The sequence below is a fragment of the Suricata suricatta genome, chromosome 12, assembly GCF_006229205.1.
Source record: "Suricata suricatta isolate VVHF042 chromosome 12, meerkat_22Aug2017_6uvM2_HiC, whole genome shotgun sequence".
Lineage (NCBI taxonomy): Eukaryota > Metazoa > Chordata > Mammalia > Carnivora > Herpestidae > Suricata > Suricata suricatta.
In genome coordinates, this window is record NC_043711.1 from 41,114,459 (window position 1) to 41,134,526 (window position 20,068).

Below are 20,068 nucleotides of genomic sequence, written 5' to 3' on the forward strand. Positions count from 1 at the left end.
ACATGTATTAAAAATATCTTCTCCCAGTTGGAAGCTTGAAATTTTACTCATCTCAGTATTTCTGTTGAACAGAAGTTCTTAATGTTAATGAAGTTAAATATTTTCTTTTAAGATTTGTGCTTTTTCTGTCATAGTTGAGAAATCCTTCCTTCCCTCCAAAGTCATAGATACGCATGCCTGTCTTCTTTTAAAAGTGTACAAGTCCCATGCAGGTCTTCTATTCACCTAAATTGCTCTTTGTGTGTGCAGTTCAGGGTCAAATTTCATTTCATTTTGTTAAGCATGTGGATAAATCCATTGCGCAGTTTATCTTTTGAAAATTTATTTCTATTATTGTTATGGCTTTTAATTTTTCTTTTTTATCTACACAAGACAGAGCTTTTTAAAAATTATTTTAAAGTAGAAAGATGAATCTTCACCACTTGCTTTGCCTATCTTTAATTCTTGTATCTCTGATACTCTACCTGGTATCATTTTTATTTTGCTTTAATTATATCTTTTACAATTTTCTTTAGTGAGTGTGTCTGCTGGAGTCAGACTTTAGTTTCTGAGTGCCTGAAAACATATATACTCTGTTCTCTTTTTAAAAAATACTATTTCTGCTATATAGAAATTTGACCGTTATTTCTCTCAGCATATTGAAGATTCTGTCCTCCATTTTGGTTTTTTTGTTGCTATTGAGAGGTCTGGGCTGCCATCTATTTATCTATATTACAAATTTGACTATTTTTGTGATCATTTTTGACTTGGGTGTTTTGCCATTTCACTATAATAATTCTAGATGTAGCCTTATTTTCATTTGTACTCCTTGAAATTCATTTGGCTTCCTAAATCTATAGCTTGGGATTTTTTTTATAAAGATTTCATTTTAAATAATCTCTAAACCCAACGTGGGGCTAGTACTCACAACCCCAACATCAACATTCACATGCTCCACTGACTGAGCTAGCCAGGCTCATTCCAAGCCCTGGTAGCTTGGAATTTTTAATTAACATTGGAAAATTCTTAAACTTCTCTTAAATTATTACCTCTGCCTCATTCTCCCTTGCTTTTATTTATGGAACTGTGATTAAACATATGTAAACATTTTCGATTAAACTCTTTTTCACTTACACTTTCTCTCCCCTACCTCTCTCCCCCTCCCCCTCTCCCTCCCCCTCTCCTTCTCCCTAGGCTTCTTTTTACCCCCCTCTGCTGGATGATTTCTTCAGACAGATCATGCAACTTACTAATTCTCCTTTCAGGGGTGTCTCATCTTCTACTAAAACCACTTAGCAGCAGGGGGGCCTGAGTGGTTCAGCTGGTTGAGAGGCCAATGCTTTATTTCAGCTCAGGTCACGATCTCCTGTTTCATGTGTTTGAGCCCTGGGTGGAGCCTGCTGGGGATTCTCTCTATCTCCCTCTCTCTCTGTCCCTCTCCTCCTCTCCCATTTGTTCTCTCTCTCTCCTTCTCAAAATAAATAAATAAAAACCTTAAACATTTTTGTGATATAAGCAGTTACTTTTACTTCGGAGTTCTTTGGGGGAGGCAAGATAGTTTCTTATTAGGAGAACTCTAAGTGTGCAGCCTTTAGGTTCTAGGCCTATTATAAGGTTTTCTCATGTTAGACTCTCCTCTCAGTTGACTCTAGGCTTTGTCTTGTCCCCTGGGAAGCTGCAAAATACAAAGCTCTAGTTCACATAATTCATCCAGGTGAAAACTGCTTTTGGGGGTCAGTTTTCTTCTCTGGGTTTCAAACCTACTTATTTTTTTTCTTTACTTCTGAGAATTTCTTACTTTCCTACCAGTTTGTTGATGCATGTTTAAAGAAGAAACATGTTAAGAAATATTTAGGTTTTAGTGAGGGGGTCAAATAGGATATTCAATTCCTGGTACAGCCAGAAAGAGAAGTTGGGAACTCAACTTTCCATGAACACTATCATCTCTTTAGTATGTGCGGATATCCTACGACATTTGTCTAAAAGGTTTTTATGTAATTAGTACTCTAGAAGTACTTGTCAGTTTTAATAATGGAAACTGTATGCATGGAAACATGATTTAAATCAACAAACCTGATATGTGGTTTTGGATTCCCTTTAACTTCACAACTGAGCTTCACCTTTTTCTCCTCAGAATTCAAAGGGAACATTACATGACTTGGTTCTTGAATAAAAACAGGGCCATGCAGTGTGTAGTCATCTGAAATGAGAGGAGAAAATGTCCAAAATTGAAGAGAACATCTTCCAAATTGGAACAATAACAGGAACCAAGCAAAAAATGAGAATAAGAGAAATAAAATAACAAAAAAATAGTAATCCACAACAGATTTAGTTTCAGCCTTTAGAGTTTCCCATTGAAGACTAATCCTTAGCCGATTATCACCAAGCGGAGACACAGACTCTATTTCATGCTGATAACTTATTTTTATTAACAACTTTGGGAAAACTGCTTGGCATTCACTTTCCTCTCCTCTTATTGTTCCATCTGTCTTTTGCTCACCCTTTTACTTTGTTCCATTTTGTTCCTTCTACATTTCTTTTGTGTCTCTGTCATCTGGTCTAATGTCACAGAGTTAAAATTTCTCTGCTCTTTAATGGGATAATAGAATTGGAAGTAAGAATGATGATTCCTAAATACCTTAATAATGAGAAACAGCTCTGTACTCCTAACATATGTATAAAAGTTTCTTAAATGTTTTATGCAGATAAAGAACAATGTAAAATCATGACTCTCAAATTATCTGTGGTAAATGACCAGCTTTTTTGTTTTGTTGTTTCAACCTACCACGGACCCATCTGTGGGGATATTTGTTTAAGTACCATCTACCTAGAACCATATGTGACTCAGCACACAAATTCAGTAACATCCAAATTAGTCCATAGCTAGCTCAGTGACCTACAATGATGTAGGAATTTTTCTAAATGCTTTCTCTCTTAACGGTAACTAGAGGTATGAAACTCACTTTATCACAAAACAGCAGTAAAGTTCAGACTGGTAATCCATAAACCATACTCTAAGTAGTAGTATATAGATTACATGTATCTAGAGTACACATATAATAAATGTTAGTCAAAATGCATTTCACCACCTACATCCATGGAAGTGGTTTTCATTCTTCAAAGTCTAGTTCAAGTTTGTTTGTTTGCTTTTCCTTTATTTAACCTACAAAGCTTTTCTAGCCCCTAACCTTCTTCCTTTAACCACATGATTCTTCAGTCATATTTCCCTGTGGACATTTCTCTTTTTCTATCAAATGTATTTGCAGCTTTCTTTTTCTTGTTTTGGACTGTAAGCTACTTGAGAGCGTAACCATATATTAGACATTTTTGTATGCTCTGATGTACCAGGTACCACAGTTTGTACACAGATCATCAATAAGGACTTGTTCTATTTGAGTATAATTTCGTTTCACTTTTTAATCTATTCAATCAGCTGACTTAGGCACTGCCTGATGAGTTTCCAGATAGAAGGGCCAGTGGCTATGATATAGAGTAATACTGAATATCACCCTGTAGCTGAGAATCCACTCCCCACAAGGTGTGATTATTTTGAAGAGTGCGAATTGCAACTGTTATTCTAAAAAAAAAAACTTTACAACCAGCCTTTGTTGATAGGTGATAGGATGAAATTAAATTCATGTAGGTAATCAGGACTGAGGAAAAAGAATAAAGCTGATATGGGAATCTTGGTGAAGGACAAGAAAGAAGGCAATTTTTTATATGGCTTATAACCCAAGCTTAAAATAATCCATATGTTTAGGTTGTGATAGAAGAAAACTTAAGAAGAAAAGATGACAAAACAGAATTCTATTTTATTATAGAGAAGTGGGGACAGCCAATGACCTTGTGGTGAAAAGAAGCAGGATGTGAATTCAGAAAAATGATAAACTGATAAGATTCAATGCCTTGGGTCAACTAACTACTAAATCCATAACTTATTTCTCTATCACCTAGTCTCTCTAGCCTTCAATGTTCTCATCTCTAAAATAATAGGACTGGACTAGGTCAGTGCTTCCACACACAAGAATGGGAAAGCATCCCTGAATATTGTGCCATAAACGTATAGATACACACATGTGAAGTGTGCATTCAAAGATGACATGAATTATATTACTTCCGCCATCCTCTCCCCTTACTCCATGTATAAAATCTCATATTAACGAGACTTAAACAAAGAAAACAGGATCTGCCAAAGAACTCAAAAGCATAGAATGAAAGTATACAAATGGACTTTTTTTTTTTTTAGCACTCATGGTTTGAAGCCAGAAACTTCAAAATACAGATATTTACATTTCAGATTTTCAATAATTACATAGATAGTTTCAAAACAAATTTAAACAGTGGTCAAGGATTAGCTCAATTCAGATATGAAGAATTATGTGAATTTTTGGGATGTCTGTTTAAGAAAGAAATGTTACTCATCAAGATCACTAACATAGCAGCATGCTTAGTGGATTTTTCTCTAAAAAGAGAAATATTTCTATTGTTGTTCCAATTCCAAAATTATGTGTGTGTGTATATATATATATAATATCAATCATCTCAATTCATTGGTGCTCTCTGATTTGAATTTCATACAGAAATACACAGTCTATTACTAGTAATTCTAAGTAAGAATAAAACATAATAATGATTATCCAGGATGCAGCTGAGAGGCTGTGGATTAACATCTGTACTATTTCTCAATGTACCCATGCCATATTTAAATAACAAAAATGATTATTTTTCTGTGTATTTTGTAACAAGAATTGATAATAATGATGCTTTTGCATTCGCTATAAATAACACACTTCATCCAAAGTTTTTATTTTCTCTTGGTTAACCAAGCTTGCTGCCTGTAAATTAACATTAGCATAAAGGGAATGGTATTTCAATTGTCATCTAAGGAAATCTATAGCTTTTCAAGCAGAAGCTATTTGGTTCAAAAAGATGGAGGGAGAGATTTTAGAAAGTTAAGCAACGCAGATGTGGAAGACAGATATCCTGACTTAAAAACCTTTAGCCTAGACTTATCAACATTTTTGACAAAAAAGAGTTAAGCGGGGGGCGCGCCTGGGTGGCTCAGTTGGCTAAGCTGTGCTGACAGCTCAGAGCCTGGAGCCTGCTTCAGATTCTGTGTCTCCCTCTCTCTCTGCCCCTCCCCGACTCATGCTCTGTTTCTCTCTGTCTCACTTAAAAAAAAAAAAGAGTTAAAGGGTTGTTTTATTTCTCTCAAACCTTGAGGTACCAGGGTGATAGAGTCCTCAGAATGACAATCTTAGATGAAACATAGACAGGACATCATTAAGTGTGTTCTTCGTGTAGTAGCAACAAAGTGGCTTTCTAAAGATTTGAAGGTACACACTCAACACTTTGCATTTGCCATTTGTAAAGCCTGTAAGATAAAGAAAGCTTCCCCTTTCTTTTCTCACATTCAGTTTTTCTATGTAATCAGAGGGGTAGCCATTATTTTCAGCATAAAGGAGCATCTCAGAAAATGACAGAGGACAAGGTTTTAATAAGCCAAGATGTCTTTAAGTTAGACTGTGGACGGCCTGCATTCTAAGTGTGTGTGTGTGTGTAAGTACAGAGCAAGTGCAGGGCTTGTTTGTTTAGACCCCAGTTCAAACTGACTTCAGAAAAATCCAGGCTCCAAGAATTTGCATTTAACCTAATTCAATCTGGGTGATTCCTCTGCACACTAAAAATTTAACACTATTATCACAGATCCTTTTGTTTTTAGCTCTCCATTTCCAAAGAGCAGAAATCGGTCAACACTGACTTCTTTAGACACACTCCTAAACTTTCTCTGTCGGGCAAAGTTAAACCAACAAACCTGTGCTTGGAGTATATAGAGAAGGACATTTAGTACATGTTTGAACTAGCAGAAGCAAGCACACAGGAACAGAAAAACGATAAAACTGACTCACATAAGGAAATATATAAATTTGTCAAGGTACGGGACGCAAGTTGAAACTAAACCAACACTTCCTCAGAATACTTGTATACTTGAATGCCAACAGCTAATTGTGAGAACCCTTCCAACGGTGGTCCTATGTGACAAAGAAGAAACACTGATGTGACAAAGAAAAGGCATGCTCAGGGTGACGCAACCATCCACTAACCTATAGTGATAACTTACCTTACTTAAAACACATTATATTCCTGCTGTAACCACTACCTTTTGTTTAGAAGAAATGAATTTCATCTTATTTATAAGACAGGATTTATGTCTTTACTTGCAGGTAACCCAAAGGATGAAAAATCACCCCAGTGACTCACCCAGCTTGAAGAAGTTAGAGGAATGGACTCACATTATTATCAGGGATCTCTCAGAGGAGAAGTAGGCAATTATTTCTCATTCTCCTGGAAATTTTTGAAAATCATGGTGAAGAGAAAGAGAGGGCAGCCAGGTTGCCAATAGCCCAGATACAGACTTTCAGATTTCAGATCATTGTTCTCAGTCCCAGCCTGGGGGAGTTAGTGCAGATGCCAATACTGGTACTTCATGATATCCTGGGTTCTCCCCTCTTTGAAGACTATCTGCCAATTGGTCAATTGGATACTTCCATAACACTGTCTACATTCCCTAAAGTTTAACACAGAAATTCTCATGCACCAGTTTCTGAGTAAACCGTGGATTTGTAAAGAGAACAAATGTTTCAATAAAGACTGGGAAACCTTTGGTTTTTCAGAAAATAGTAGAAAATTTCATGACCAGAAACTTATTTAAGTTATAGGTCAGACTGCCCTTAACCCTTTTCTCTCTTTGTTCACCAAATACTGAAAGTTATTGGAAAACACTGTTCTCAACTAGTGAGTCTCTACCTCCTTTCCTCATTTGATTTTCTTTTTAAAATCTATTATTTTGGGGGAGACAGAATCAATGTTTGTCAGTCAATTTCTTCTTGCTTTCTCTTGTAAGTGTTCCAGAAACAAATTGTAGTGTCAGGGCTATTCTCAAAATGTTTGGAGTACTGAAAGAGATGCAGAGAATCATAGTACTTTAGAGTTAAAGAGATTATTTAATCCTGAATGTAATTTCCCAGGTCACGGACTAAAAAGGTACTACATCTGTAATGGGAACAAAAATGATTTTTACCTAAAAATAAAATACTCCTCTAATAAATACAGTAATAAGACATATTTCCACATTAGGTACCACTCATTTTATCTGCAGCATTGAGATACCAATGATCTTACTCTTTTTTTTTTTTAATTAACTTGGTCTATTTTGACATGTCCCCAAACTTCTCTCCCAGGCAAGCAAGCAGAATGCTTCTCAGTTAGGCTACCAGGAGCCAGACAGGGGAAAGAAACTGGAATGGATGGAGGTGGCCTAGGCTTTCTGAGACTGAGAAGAAAAAAAATAAGACTGACTCCCAGGTGATGGTATACTTCAGGAAGCAAAGCAGAGGCCCATGGTTCAAGAGGCCCATGGAGCAAGGGTAGAGGACAATCTCCATTCCAAGTGAAAGGTCCGCAAAAGATACCATACATAAAGAAGCAAGCCAGTGGGTAGGTATGGATTAGAAAAATCCACTAATGTTAAATGTAGATTTTTTAAAAATAGGGCATCTGTAAACAATCCTAAAAGGTAGCTAATATAGGTAGGAAAGGCATTAAAGGGCTGAGTCATATCAGACAGCAGGTGTGATCTTCAGATAAATATTTCACAGAAGGTAAGTTAGGGGAAAAAAAAATCAAACTATTCGTAAATTTATTCCTCAAAGTCTGGTCTAGAAACTTCCTGCCTCAATATCACCTTACCTGGTGGTGTTGATGAAAGGCAGATTTTTGAGCCCCTGCCGGACTTCCTGGATGTTTATTAACAGAGCCCAGCACCACTGTTCATTATTGTGCACTCTACAGCTTGAAAACTAGTACCATATATTATGAATTGAGCACAGATGACTTTCAGCCCTAAACCAATTAAGGATACCAATGAAGAAAAACAACCCTGCAGAGTTTTGTTCTATGTGCTAGATCACTCTGTAGCTACCATGTGGGACGGGGTAAAAGGGCACATTTCTCCAGCAAAGACTTTAGGTCAATGCACTTTTCTTCTGCTGGAAATATTTTTCATCGCTTGCAAACTCTGACTCAACTCTGCTGGGAAAGAACAAAACTGCAATACTATGATTTCATCCTAGAAAACTAAAAATACCAGATTCAATTCTACTTGTAATTGCTGTGGAGCTCCCGGGTGCTGCCCCTGAGGGCTGTTTGGCCCTTAATCCTAATGGCAGGTATGAAGTGTTGCCATGACTGTCAAGAATCTAGGACTGTGACATAGAGTCCATCTTCCTACGATATCAAAAGAGGCTTTTGATTAAACACCTGGTCTTGGGCAGAAACATTTAAATGGCAATAATTGAAATTCTGGAAGTAAACTCGAGGCCACCTAGTAGGGAACACAAGGGTTTGAGTATAAGGTCAGAACGTGAGCTTGTGGGCTTAGATGGGAGCTACATCTAGATCACATCTGGAGGATAGACAGTTTATTACATTATACATGCACAGAAGCATCCTGATGAACCCAAAGTGGCTTTGCCATGTTGTACCTTTTACTCTGGATCCTGTAGAGCCCTTGACCAATCAAGAGCATAAATGCTCTCTATGTGTGTAATCAGTGGGAAAATGTTGCCTTATTGGATTGCAGACCAAAGCTACCTCACCAGGGATAATAAGGAAGAGGTAGTTCTTCTACTAAGCTGTTTGTTGGGTGCGCTCCCAGAGTCCTGTTGGTGTTTCACTCTCCCTCTCACCAGCTGCATGAATGGAGAGAAACATTATTCATTCTGCCACTAGAATGGTCCAGGAAGAGCACACACAGGGTCCACTGTATCCTGCTCCCTGGGAGCCTTCTCCTCTAACCTTTCTAACGATCGTGGAAATTCGTTTTGGCCAATAAACTGTAAGGTCAGCAGCATCTCTGTGGATGTAAATTACTCACAAAATGTATGGGCAATAACCTAAGGAAAACCAGAAACAAATGAAATACTCTAACCGATTTTCTTGAATGTGAAAATTCCTTTAAAATTGAATTACTGATTGTAGAAATGATGACTGGACAGCTGTCAAACTATCATTACAAATACAATTTAGTGTTGTTAGTCGTTATGTCATAAATAGCAAGGGATGTTCAAAGGCTCCACACAAGTGTCTATGTGCGAAACTAGCCAACACACAGTATTTTTATAGAATAAGTACTCTGCTTGGTTCCATTTGCTTGTTCAGTTGACTAAAGCAGAGGCAAAACAAATACGGGAGGAGACAGCCATGCCTGCTTAAAGGATAAGATGTTTCTTTCATCTGTCCTTGCTTCCACCTTTCTTCTTTTAACCCCCTTACAGGAGCATTTTAAACAGGAAGGAAAAGAGAAGTCTGCAGACAGCTGGTACATGTTTGAAGGCAGAAAGTGAAAGAAAATCCAAATGAGAAGTGAACTCTGCTCCTATTCTTTCTTTGTTTCCTGCTTAACAGAATAGTGTTGCTGCCATTATACATTGTGTTAGACATAATGAGGACCTAATTGTATTTAATGCCAGATCTTAGAAATGGTGGTGAGCTGGGGAAGTGTTAGGAGATAAAAGTGGTCTCTTTCAGGAGAAAAAAAAAAATCTGCATTGCTGAAGGAAGCACTTGTAGGAGTGGCAAAGATCAACAAGGGGGAAATGGGTGAGCACAGCTGACTCCAATCTGCTCCTAACCCTGACCCAAATCCTGATGCATTTCAGAAACAATAGTTTCATTATTCCTTTAAATTTAAGTAAATGGGTGTTTCTGACATCAAGTTCCAGCTATAAAAATAAAGATAAATTTTCAACAAATGCAAGTAGTCTGGAACTCAGTCGGGGGCAAAAACTGAACTTAAGGGATGTGAGGATATATATAGCCTTAGTGTGAATATCACTACAGAATTATAAATGTGTTTGTTATGGAGTGCTGACCCAGACTCAGCTGGGGATGTTATTTAACACTGGGCATGTTTTGTGGACCACATTTCATTTTTAAAATCAGAAAACCTCTCAATTCTCAAACATTTCTGAGCCATACAGTTTCTGTTCAGAGTGTGAAGTCGTATACTATATGCCAACTTCCACGTTGCACAGAGAGCACCCATAGCCTGCAAAAGGAGACACCACCCTGCCCTCACGAAGACAATCCTGCCTCATCGGAATCATCCTGCCCTCATGGGATGTTTTTTCCCCAGGGACTGACAGATAATAAATAAGAATAGCTAACTTAATCTTTTTACCTAATAAACTTTATTTTTTAGAGCAACTTTAGGTTTACAGAAAAATTGAAAGAAAGTACATAAAGATTGCATATATCCCTTGTCCCTTACTCACAATAATAGAGTATGCTGGTAGTGAAATATAAACAGGATGTTCTGACTGTTAAAAAGATAACAAGAGCCAAATTATGGAAAGAGCCCAAATGTCCATCAACTGATAAATGGATCAAAAAAATGTGGTTTATAAATACAATGGAATACTACTCAGCAATGAAAAAGAATGAAATTTTGCTATTTGTAGCAATGTGGATGGAACTGGAGGATATTACGCTAAATGAAGTCAGTCAGTCAGAGAAAGATATCATGTTTTTACTCATCTAAGGAACTTCAGAAACTTAACAGAAGACCGTGGGAGAAAGGAAAGAGAGAAAATAGGTACAAACAGAGAGGGAGGCAAACCTTAAGAGACTTTTAAATACAGAGAACAAACTGAGAGTTGGGGCGGGGGCAGGTGAGAGGGGAAAATGGGTGATGGGCCCTTGTTGGGATGAGCACTGGGTGTTGAATGTAAGTGATGAATCATGGGAATCTACTCTGGAAGCCAAGAGCAGACTGTATACAATCACTATATGTTGGTTAACTTGACAGTAAATACATAAAAAAATAATAATAATAAAATAAAAATCAAGAAACTGCCAGCCACTCTCCGAGCACAAACAGCTAGAAACATCCCTGGGGAGCATGCATGCACCCTCCCCTATAGCTACTGCCCTAAAGTAATCTATAGTTTCATTATAATACATTTACGTTGCAGTTCTGATAACCACCCATCTCCCACCATGGGGAAAGGCTGCCATGATAGTTCCAACAAGATGTCAAAGGCCAAAAATGACCCCTCCTGACCAGTAGGAGGAGTTCCTTAGGTGATCGGAGGGAGCTTCAGTCGGACCACCCTAGCTATGACCCCTAAACTATGCAATCATAAAAAGAAAAGACGCCCTAACCCAGGGGCATTTGCTACCTGTGGGCCTGCTCACTCTTCCATCTTGAGCATGCACTTTCTCTTTAAGTGCTATTAAATTCTTTCTTAGTTGAGAGTTTGGCTCTGAATCCTTTCTTTGACAAACTCAAGACCTGAGGTTGGCATGGAGGGAAGGAAGGGACCTGCTTTTGACAACAATTTCTCTTAGGTTAACATCTTGCATCAGTGAGAAACATCTATTATAGCTGATGAGCCAGCTGATGCATTTTTACTAAAGTCCATAATTTACTTTACGGCTCACTCTTTGTGTTGTATAATTCTATGTGTCTTTGAAAATGCTTTACACTATGTATTCACTATTACAATATCACAGATATATATATAGCTCCACTATAGCTAACTCTTCAATTAATAGTCAATTTATTATTATTTACTCATGACAGCAAATAAGAATATAGAAAAACATGTGTATGTAACAGATCGGTTTTGGCTAAAGAAGCTGGAGTAAGATATCTAGAACACTAACTCGCTAAATGTTATTTCCCTTTTGACATAAGTATACAGTAGATATCTGTGGTTTTTGCTTACTCAGAATTCATCACTCCTCTTCAAGGTAAGAGCATTCCACATTTTCTTTCATAAGTCACGTGCCCTAGTTTCTTAGCCTAAGTGGTTTGGGTAGACTAAAATCTCTATCCAAGTCAGGAGCAGCAGATAACACAGGCCTGGCCAATTAATATTGCATTTTCTTAGAAAACTTATTCTATTCCAAGTCTTTTCATAAAACTAGTAGGGGGGAAAAGCCTTTTATAGTCTGGGATTGCTTGGATGAAGAAAGCCAGGAGCTTCCAAAGGCTTCCTCATAGAGAATTAAAAAAAAAAGAGAGAGAGAATGAACTAACACACAAGAAGGAAGCTAATAGGAAACCAAAGAATGGAGGCTGAATTTTGATGATGTCATTTAAGCTGTGGAACCAGTTCTGTTCCAAGCAATCTTTATTCCTAAGATTCCCAGATATGTGAACTCGTGATTGCTTTTATTTAAGTAAATTTGAGTTGACTTTTTATCAGCTGCAGCTAAGTGACTCCTAATTGAATCTATATTCATAGAAAGTACACATCATTTAATTCATAAGTTAATTCATGTCCTTTGGTCTTCTCTTCTTTCAATTTCCTTTCAACAACTCTCCACATGTATGTGTGTAAATGCACACAAAAGGCAAAGATCTTCCCTTTGGAGCTACTACTGTTCATTTTCATGCTTCTACCTCAGCCTGGTCACGTCTATATTCAAATGCTCCCTAAAAGTCTCCTTCTTTGATCTGTGCCACTTTGTCTAATTTCTGGGTACTTATGACAAGCCCCGAAAACATGTCCATGTCTTCCCCAGGCCCTTCTCCATTACAGGACACTATATCCTGTTGGAAAAAAATTATATATATATACACACATAAATACATATAATATGTTATATAATTAATATAAATATATAATATAAATTAAATATAAATTTGTGTTAATCTAGCTGAAATTCATACAATTTAATGGTTACCTTTTGAAGGGATAATTAACCTACAACAGTAATGTTTATAATGTGCTTTCATGTATTCTTCATGTGCAAAAAGACTCTCTTAGGGAGGCAGTTAAAATGAATGCAGAGCTACATGTCCCTCCCCCCCAAAATTCTGATTAGACAGATTTGGAAGTAGGGCACAAACATTTGAATTATGCATCCCAGCTTATTAGATGCAGGTAATCCACTGAGCTACCGTTTAAGAAAGAAAATTGAGAGACTGGCAGGAGCCACAGTAGGATGTTTCAAACACCTGGTGGCTACTAGAACTTTTAACCAACAAAACAGAGCATTTGTTTGGCTCTTAAATCAAATGCTGGAAATGCCTCTCTTTTATGGTTTGGGTGAGCAGTATTTCCCATCATGTCTGTGCATGGGGATAAATTCTTCTTTGCAACAGGGCATGTAAATTATTGCAACAAACCTGCTCTAGCTTCTGCTGTTTTGTTTATTAGGTATTAAGAAAATCCAGATTTGTCAAAGCTTCTCTGTGATTGGGGGAAACAATTAACTCTTTCCCTGGCTATGTCACCAAGCCTCCCAGGACCAACGTATCTTCATTCTCAATTAAACGAAAGTACAGCCAAGGTTGCCTTTTTCTGCACTCAGTCATAATTTTGCACTTTCATGGAGATCCTCTGTTTTAAGGCCTTCTGGGGTGATGTGCTGGTTTTATTATCTCTGCAATGGTCCCACTGCCTTCCCTGATATTGAGGATCCTGAACACAGAACACCTGCAGGTGGAACTTTCATGTTACATGCACTGTGTCTCCTCAAATAATATTCTTGATTCTGTGCACCCATCTCTTTAGCAGCTGAAATACCCCATGTTTGTCTTTCCCAAAATGTTTCAGGTTTTCAACTTGGCACATAGTGAATACGTTAACATATATACACTAGGAAGCATGAAAAGGAGTTTTCTGGGAGCTGTTCAAGCAAAACTCTGACAATGCATTTCTAACAGGAAAAATCCACTAAATTTGAATTTAGTACGTTTCTCTTTCTGATGTATAAGTACTTTTCATTATTTTGCATATTGTTGCTTAGGATACAGGGTTGTCATGATGCTGCTGAGGAAGCCAGGGGGAGACAAAATTGAGCTGCAGTTCATGGCAGGCATTGGGCTCCAGGGTAGGAGTGTCTCTGGTGGCCCACTGTCATGTTAATTGAAACAAAACTCCGAACCAGACTATGTCCTACATCATTCTCTGACCAAATCCAGAAGTCCTGCTAGAGATGGACAAACCACCACAATCGCTCAACATAGGCAGAGATGTTCTCAGCTTTGGGAAAAAGATGCTTAGGAGACTACAAATTAACTTCTACTTTCTCTTTTTCTAAAGATACCTACCCCCTCCCCATGTCTGCTATACAGAGACATGCAGAATAATGGCAATAATAACTACCTATGGTTGAGCATAGTAAGGCCAGCCTGTATGTAAAATAAAAACACTTGCTAGGCCCTTCTGACCCCACCAACAACCTACTCACTGACTGTCTATTCCTCCTTGATGATGGAGAAAGAGCAGATTACAGACAACTCACTTATAATAGGTTGCGAGTCAGGCATCTGAACCTGGTGTATTGTAAAATCAGTGCTAAGTGCTTAATGGCACCGGGACACCATGGTTTACAGTGGCAACTATTGCCTACGCATTACCACCACCAAGAAACAAATGAGATTCTGATATGTGGAATAAGAATGGCATCACCAAATATTAACTTCAGATTCCTAAGCATCCCATTTTTGGATTTTGGATTTTTGACATGAGGAGCCAAAGTTTTTCAGGGATTAAATGGCTTATGAAAAGCCGCAGAGAAACTCAATGATGGGGCTCTAACCAGAATCCCAATTTTCTGATTGAATTGAATGTTTTTCATGTACCATCAGTTCCCTCTAGTTTATTTTTTGGATAACAGTAGAAATGGTCCACTTGTCCCTAGAAATAAACTGGAGGAGAATAATAGGGTCATCTCTTAGGAAGGGAGAAAATCTATTTTGTCAATATTTATGTCTTGAAACTTTGGTTTAGGAGAAAATAAATGAAAGTTTATTTCCTTTCAATAGAGAGCAGAAGGGATAAATGTATTCATTATATGCTGTACTTGTTACTAATTTTTTCAAATTACAAAGTAGTTCTTTTTTAGAATTACCAGCATATTGATGTACAGAAAGGATATTTTGTCCTAAAGTAATCCTCTATAGAAAACTTTATAAAAGGGGGATTCATAACCTTTCAAAACGACAAGCGTAAAATTTGCATCTAATTATTGGGCATTTTGCCTTTTCTATGTCATTCTGTCATAAGGTAAAGTGGCATGCACACTGATTTGGCAAACACAAAGGAAAAACTCTTTCTGTGAAGGGATAAATGGCAGTGGAAAATGCCATTGACTTGAATTCACAGGTTTATCAAAAGAGGAGAAAAATGTTTTCTTGGCTTTCCTAAGACAAGGTAAAAAGCATGTCCATTAAGTTGTTGGGCCCTTTGAGTAAGTCATCCACCTGTCCTCCCCATTTCACTAGCAAATGAAACTCAAATTCTTTCCCACAGACTTCTAGAGAGGAATTGGATGACCATAAGTATCTACCTTTATAACAAAAATACCTGTTTGCCTGAGCAAAACATCAACTAAGCAGAAAGTAACTGAAAGGAGATACTGAGTTAACATCTGTCATTCATTCAATATGAATTTACTGAGTTCCTACTATGTGCAAGATCATATTCAACACATTGAGTATAGGCAGAAAAGTAAACACAATGTCCTAAGAGAGATCACATTTTAGGTTGGGGGAGGCAGACTCTAAGCAATTTATATAGTGTTTTGAAAATGACTGATGCTGTGAAGTAAAAATAAAAGGCATAGGAAGTCCATGGAAGATACTGCAATTTTAAGTAGAGTTGCCAGTGACATCTTTATGAGAAGATGATATTTTACCCAAGACTGGAGGGGCACCTGGGTGGCTCAGTTAGTTAAGCTTCTGATTCAGCTCAGGTCGCGATCTCATGGTTTGTGAGTTCAAGCCCCACATCGGGCTCTGTGCTGACAGCTCAGGGCCTGGAGCTTGCTTCGGATTCTGTGTCTTCCTCTCTCCCTGCCCCTCCCTTGTTCATGCTCTGTCTCTGTCTCTCTCTCTCTTTAAAATAAACATTAAAAAAAAAAAGACTTGAAAGAGGAGAGGTAACAAACTATAAACATATCTGGAAAATAAACTAACATTGCAACCAAAGGCAACAATGACTGCAAAAGCCCTCCAGTAATGGGAAAATGTTTAGTTGATCTGAAAGAAACAATTTTCTGATTTACTTCTTCCTGTTTGAAACAATTTTCTGACTTACCTCATCCTTTCCCTTTCTCCCCAGCTATTCTCTCTCCCTCCCTTCACATACACCATGGCAGCCAAGATGCCTGGAGCCTACTGAGCAGGGGAAACATTCAGAGAAGTTAAATAGGAGTGGTAGCATCTATACCACTTATCAGTGCTTATCAGCACTGCTGCATTCATGGTGAAGTTCTTCAACCCACATCTGTATAAGCAAAAGCAGGTATTATAGCTGTATCATTATTTCACAGACAAAGTGAGGCAGGAAAAAATCTACTTCAGGGGGCCTGGGATGCCTTGGCACTACTATGATGTTTTTACCTTTTCCTCTCTCAAATGATGTAAGTAGAAATAGGAAACTATAATTCTTGACCAGATTTCTTATAGAACTTCTTTCTGCAGAAGATGCCAGATCCAGAAGTTGTTTGCAGTACAGGAATTAAAAGGACAGACTCTTGGCAATAGTGCCTGTGTTATCTCTCTACCTCTAGGTGACCCTGAACAAACTGCTTAGATTTTGTGCCCCACCTTCCTTATTTGTGAAATGAAGCCTAGAACAGCACCTATGTTATAGGGTTATCTGTAAGTGTTAAACATCTTAATCTTTTAAAAGTAAATTCTACTCCCCATTGTGGGACTTGAACTCATGACCCTGAGATCAAGAGTTGCATGCTATATCAACTGAGCCAGACAATGCCCCAAATGTCTTAATATTTATTTATAGTTATTTATTTATTTTGATAGAGAGGAAGAGAGAGAGAGACAGACAGACAGACAGACAGAGACAGAGAGATCACACACATGAGCAGGGGAGGGGTAGAGAGAGAGAGGAATAGAGAGAATCCTAAGCATAATCCATGCTGACAGCATAGAGTCCACTGCAGGGCTCTATCTCACGAACCATATGATCATGACCTGAGTTGAAACCAAGAATTAGATACTTAACCAACCAAGCCTCCCAGGCACCCAGTGTCTTAATATTTTTAAAGTTCCAAAAACAACCCCTGGTATCTAATAAGTATTACACTAGGAAGAAAAGACAAAAGATCCATAAATACCCTCTTTAAAGTCTCTGATTTGTGGAGTGGGGGGTATTGGGGATAAGGAAGAGAATAATCCCTTGTTACTTTTTAACATTTCTTTAGTAGGTAGAAAGACATACCTGTCCTTCCGTGGCCCAGGTGTGATAAAGATTTTCTGAATGTAAAGCACCACAGACACAAAATTTTTACCTCAAGGAAAGTAACAAAATGGGTTTCACATCATTCACCCCTTACCCCTATCCTCCATAATTAGTAGCCCGGTTGGGTCTTATGTACAAATATAAGTTGCACAAAACCTATCATCAATCTTCCTCCAGGTCTCTCAATAAGTAATGCCAACATTCAGGCTCAGAATACTTGTCTAAATGAAAGAAGTCACCTTGAAACAGGGATGGAAAAAATATAGGTAATGTCTGCATTTAAAATGAAATAAAGGGAATAGAAATCCCTTTGATTGGTTTCTGTATTTGGATGTCAGAATATTTCTATCACCCTGACATCAAAAAAAAAAAAAAAAAGGGCAGTGTGAAATTAGAACAAAAACAGGAGATATCTCTATTTTGGCAGGCAATAAAACATCCTCTCCAATAAAATGGCCTTCCTTTCTGTTCCCAAAATATTTTGTACACTATACTTACCTACCCAGACTATGGTAATACTTCATATACTTGTCTGTAGCTTGTGAGCTCTTTGAAGATAGGGACCTGAGTCAAAGTCATCTTGTTCCTCAACTTACATCATTCTTTCTGCCATACTGTCAATGTCTGATTGATCATTAATGAATACATTAATGAGTGAAGGAAGCAACTTGCCAAGAAGTACAATTTGGTATGTAGCAAAAACAGGACAAAAAAATCACATATCCTAATTGCTTGTCAAGTACTATTTATAAGAGAATTTGGTGTTTCTGGGAGATCTTTTAAGAGAACTATCTAGGGTTTATACCATCAAGAAAATCAATTTTTGAATTTTTTAATGAAAATTAAAATTTCATTCTATTTACTATTTTACAATGGAGTATTGCCTTTATGAGGTCTGTTTCTAATGTTAGGCCACTCTGTAGAAGAATTCTTTCTCCTTCATTCATTTATTTATCCATATAATAAATGTTTCTGAGCACTTACTTAGTTTCACATGCTTCAGATACAGTAATGAACAAAGACAGACAATGCTTCCCTCATTGAGCATCTATTCACTGACAAGTTGATGTTTAGTCATTAAATTCAAAGAAAAAAACCATGATCTTGACAGGCTTAAGACACCATTTAGTTTTTTGAGTAGTTTTTATCATTTCTTTTTGTCAGAGGAGACACTGAGAGGAAGTTGGAGAGGAATTAATATACACACAAAATTAACAAAAGATTTTAGGGGTTTCATAGATGTCCCTGAAAGTTGATTTATAAAATTCAGGTTAAACATTTCTAATTCAATCTGGAGCTATCATTTTTGGTGTGTATGCATGTGTGTGTGTGTGTGTGTGTGCACGCACACACGCATTTGTGTATGTGTATACATTTACTTTAAAACACAGGTAAACCCCCCCCCCAGAAAACATTTAACAAAAGGACAATAAACACATGACTATAACAATTACTTTATGTATAAATGGACTAAATGCTCCAATAGAAAGACAAATTGTGGCTGAATGGATAAACAAACAAAGACCCACTTATAAGATGCCTACAAGAGACTCACTTCAGATATAAAGACACATACAGACAGAAAGTGAAGGGATGGAGAAAGATACCCCATGTAAATGGAAATAAAGAGAAGCTGGTATATTAATACTCTTATCAGAAAAAATGAACTAAAGCAAGGACTGTAACAAAAGACACAGAAGAACATTATCTCATAAAAAGAGGTCAATACAAGTAGAGATTATAATATCCATAAATATTTATGCTACCAACATAAGAGCATCTAAATATATAAGGCAAATATTAACATACATAAGGGGAGAAATTGAGAGTAATACAAAAATTGGAAGGGATTTTAATTCCCCTACACAGCAATGAATAGAGAATCTAGATAGAAAATTAATAAGGTAACACTAGCCTTAAATGATGTATGAGACAAGATGGACTTAAAGGGTATATACAGAAAAGTCTATCCCAAAGCAGTAGAAAACACGTTCTTTTCAAGTGCACATAAAAATTCTCCATGATAAATCATGTTAGCACACAAAACAAGTCTCAATGAATTCAGTAAGACTGAGACCCTTTGAAGCATCTTTTCTGACCATAATGGTATGAAATCAGAAGAAAATTATAAAACGAAAACTGCAAAAAGAACCCAAAACATGGTTACTAAACAACCAATGTGTCAAGAAAGAAATCAAAGAGGAAATTTAAAAAATACCCTGAGACAAATGAGAATGGATACACAACGTTCCAAAATTCATGGGATGCAGCAAAAGCAGTTCTAGAAGGAAAGTTCATAGTCATATAGGACTACTTCGTGAAACTGGAAAAAAATTCGAATAAATCTTACTTTATACCTAAATAAACTAAAAAAAAAAAAAAAAGAAAGAAAAGGAAAACAAACAAAGCCTAAAGTTCCTAGGAAGAAATAAGAAAGATCACAATGGGAAAATAAACAAACAAACAAAAAACCAAACCAGCCCAGATGCTAAAAAAGAAAAGATCAGTGAAATTAAAAGATAGTTATTTGTAAAGATAAATAAAATTGACAAACCTCTGGCCACACTCATCAAGAAAAAATGAGAGAGGGCTCAAAGAAATAAAATTAGGAGTGAAAGAAGAGAAGTTAAATTGACATCACAGAAATACAAAATAATCATAAAAGATTACTACAATTTTAGGCATTTTAGAATTTTATTAGAAAAGTGAGAGGAAATGTAATATTTCTAGAAACACAGGGCTTCCAGTGCTGAATCATGAAGAAACAGAAAATATGAAGAGACCAATTAAAAGTAATAAAACTAAAT

General features: G+C 37.0%; 1 protein-coding gene across 1 annotated transcript in view; it reads right to left on the reverse strand.

Moving 5' to 3' along the window:
* The window catches only part of CNTN4 (contactin 4), a 474,897-nt gene that overhangs the window by 297,184 nt on the left and 157,645 nt on the right, over window positions 1-20,068 (reverse strand). The window contains exon 3 of the mRNA XM_029918576.1: window positions 2,053-2,179. Coding sequence (XP_029774436.1) covers window positions 2,053-2,179 — 127 coding nt within the window. The remainder of the gene's footprint in view (window positions 1-2,052; window positions 2,180-20,068) is intronic.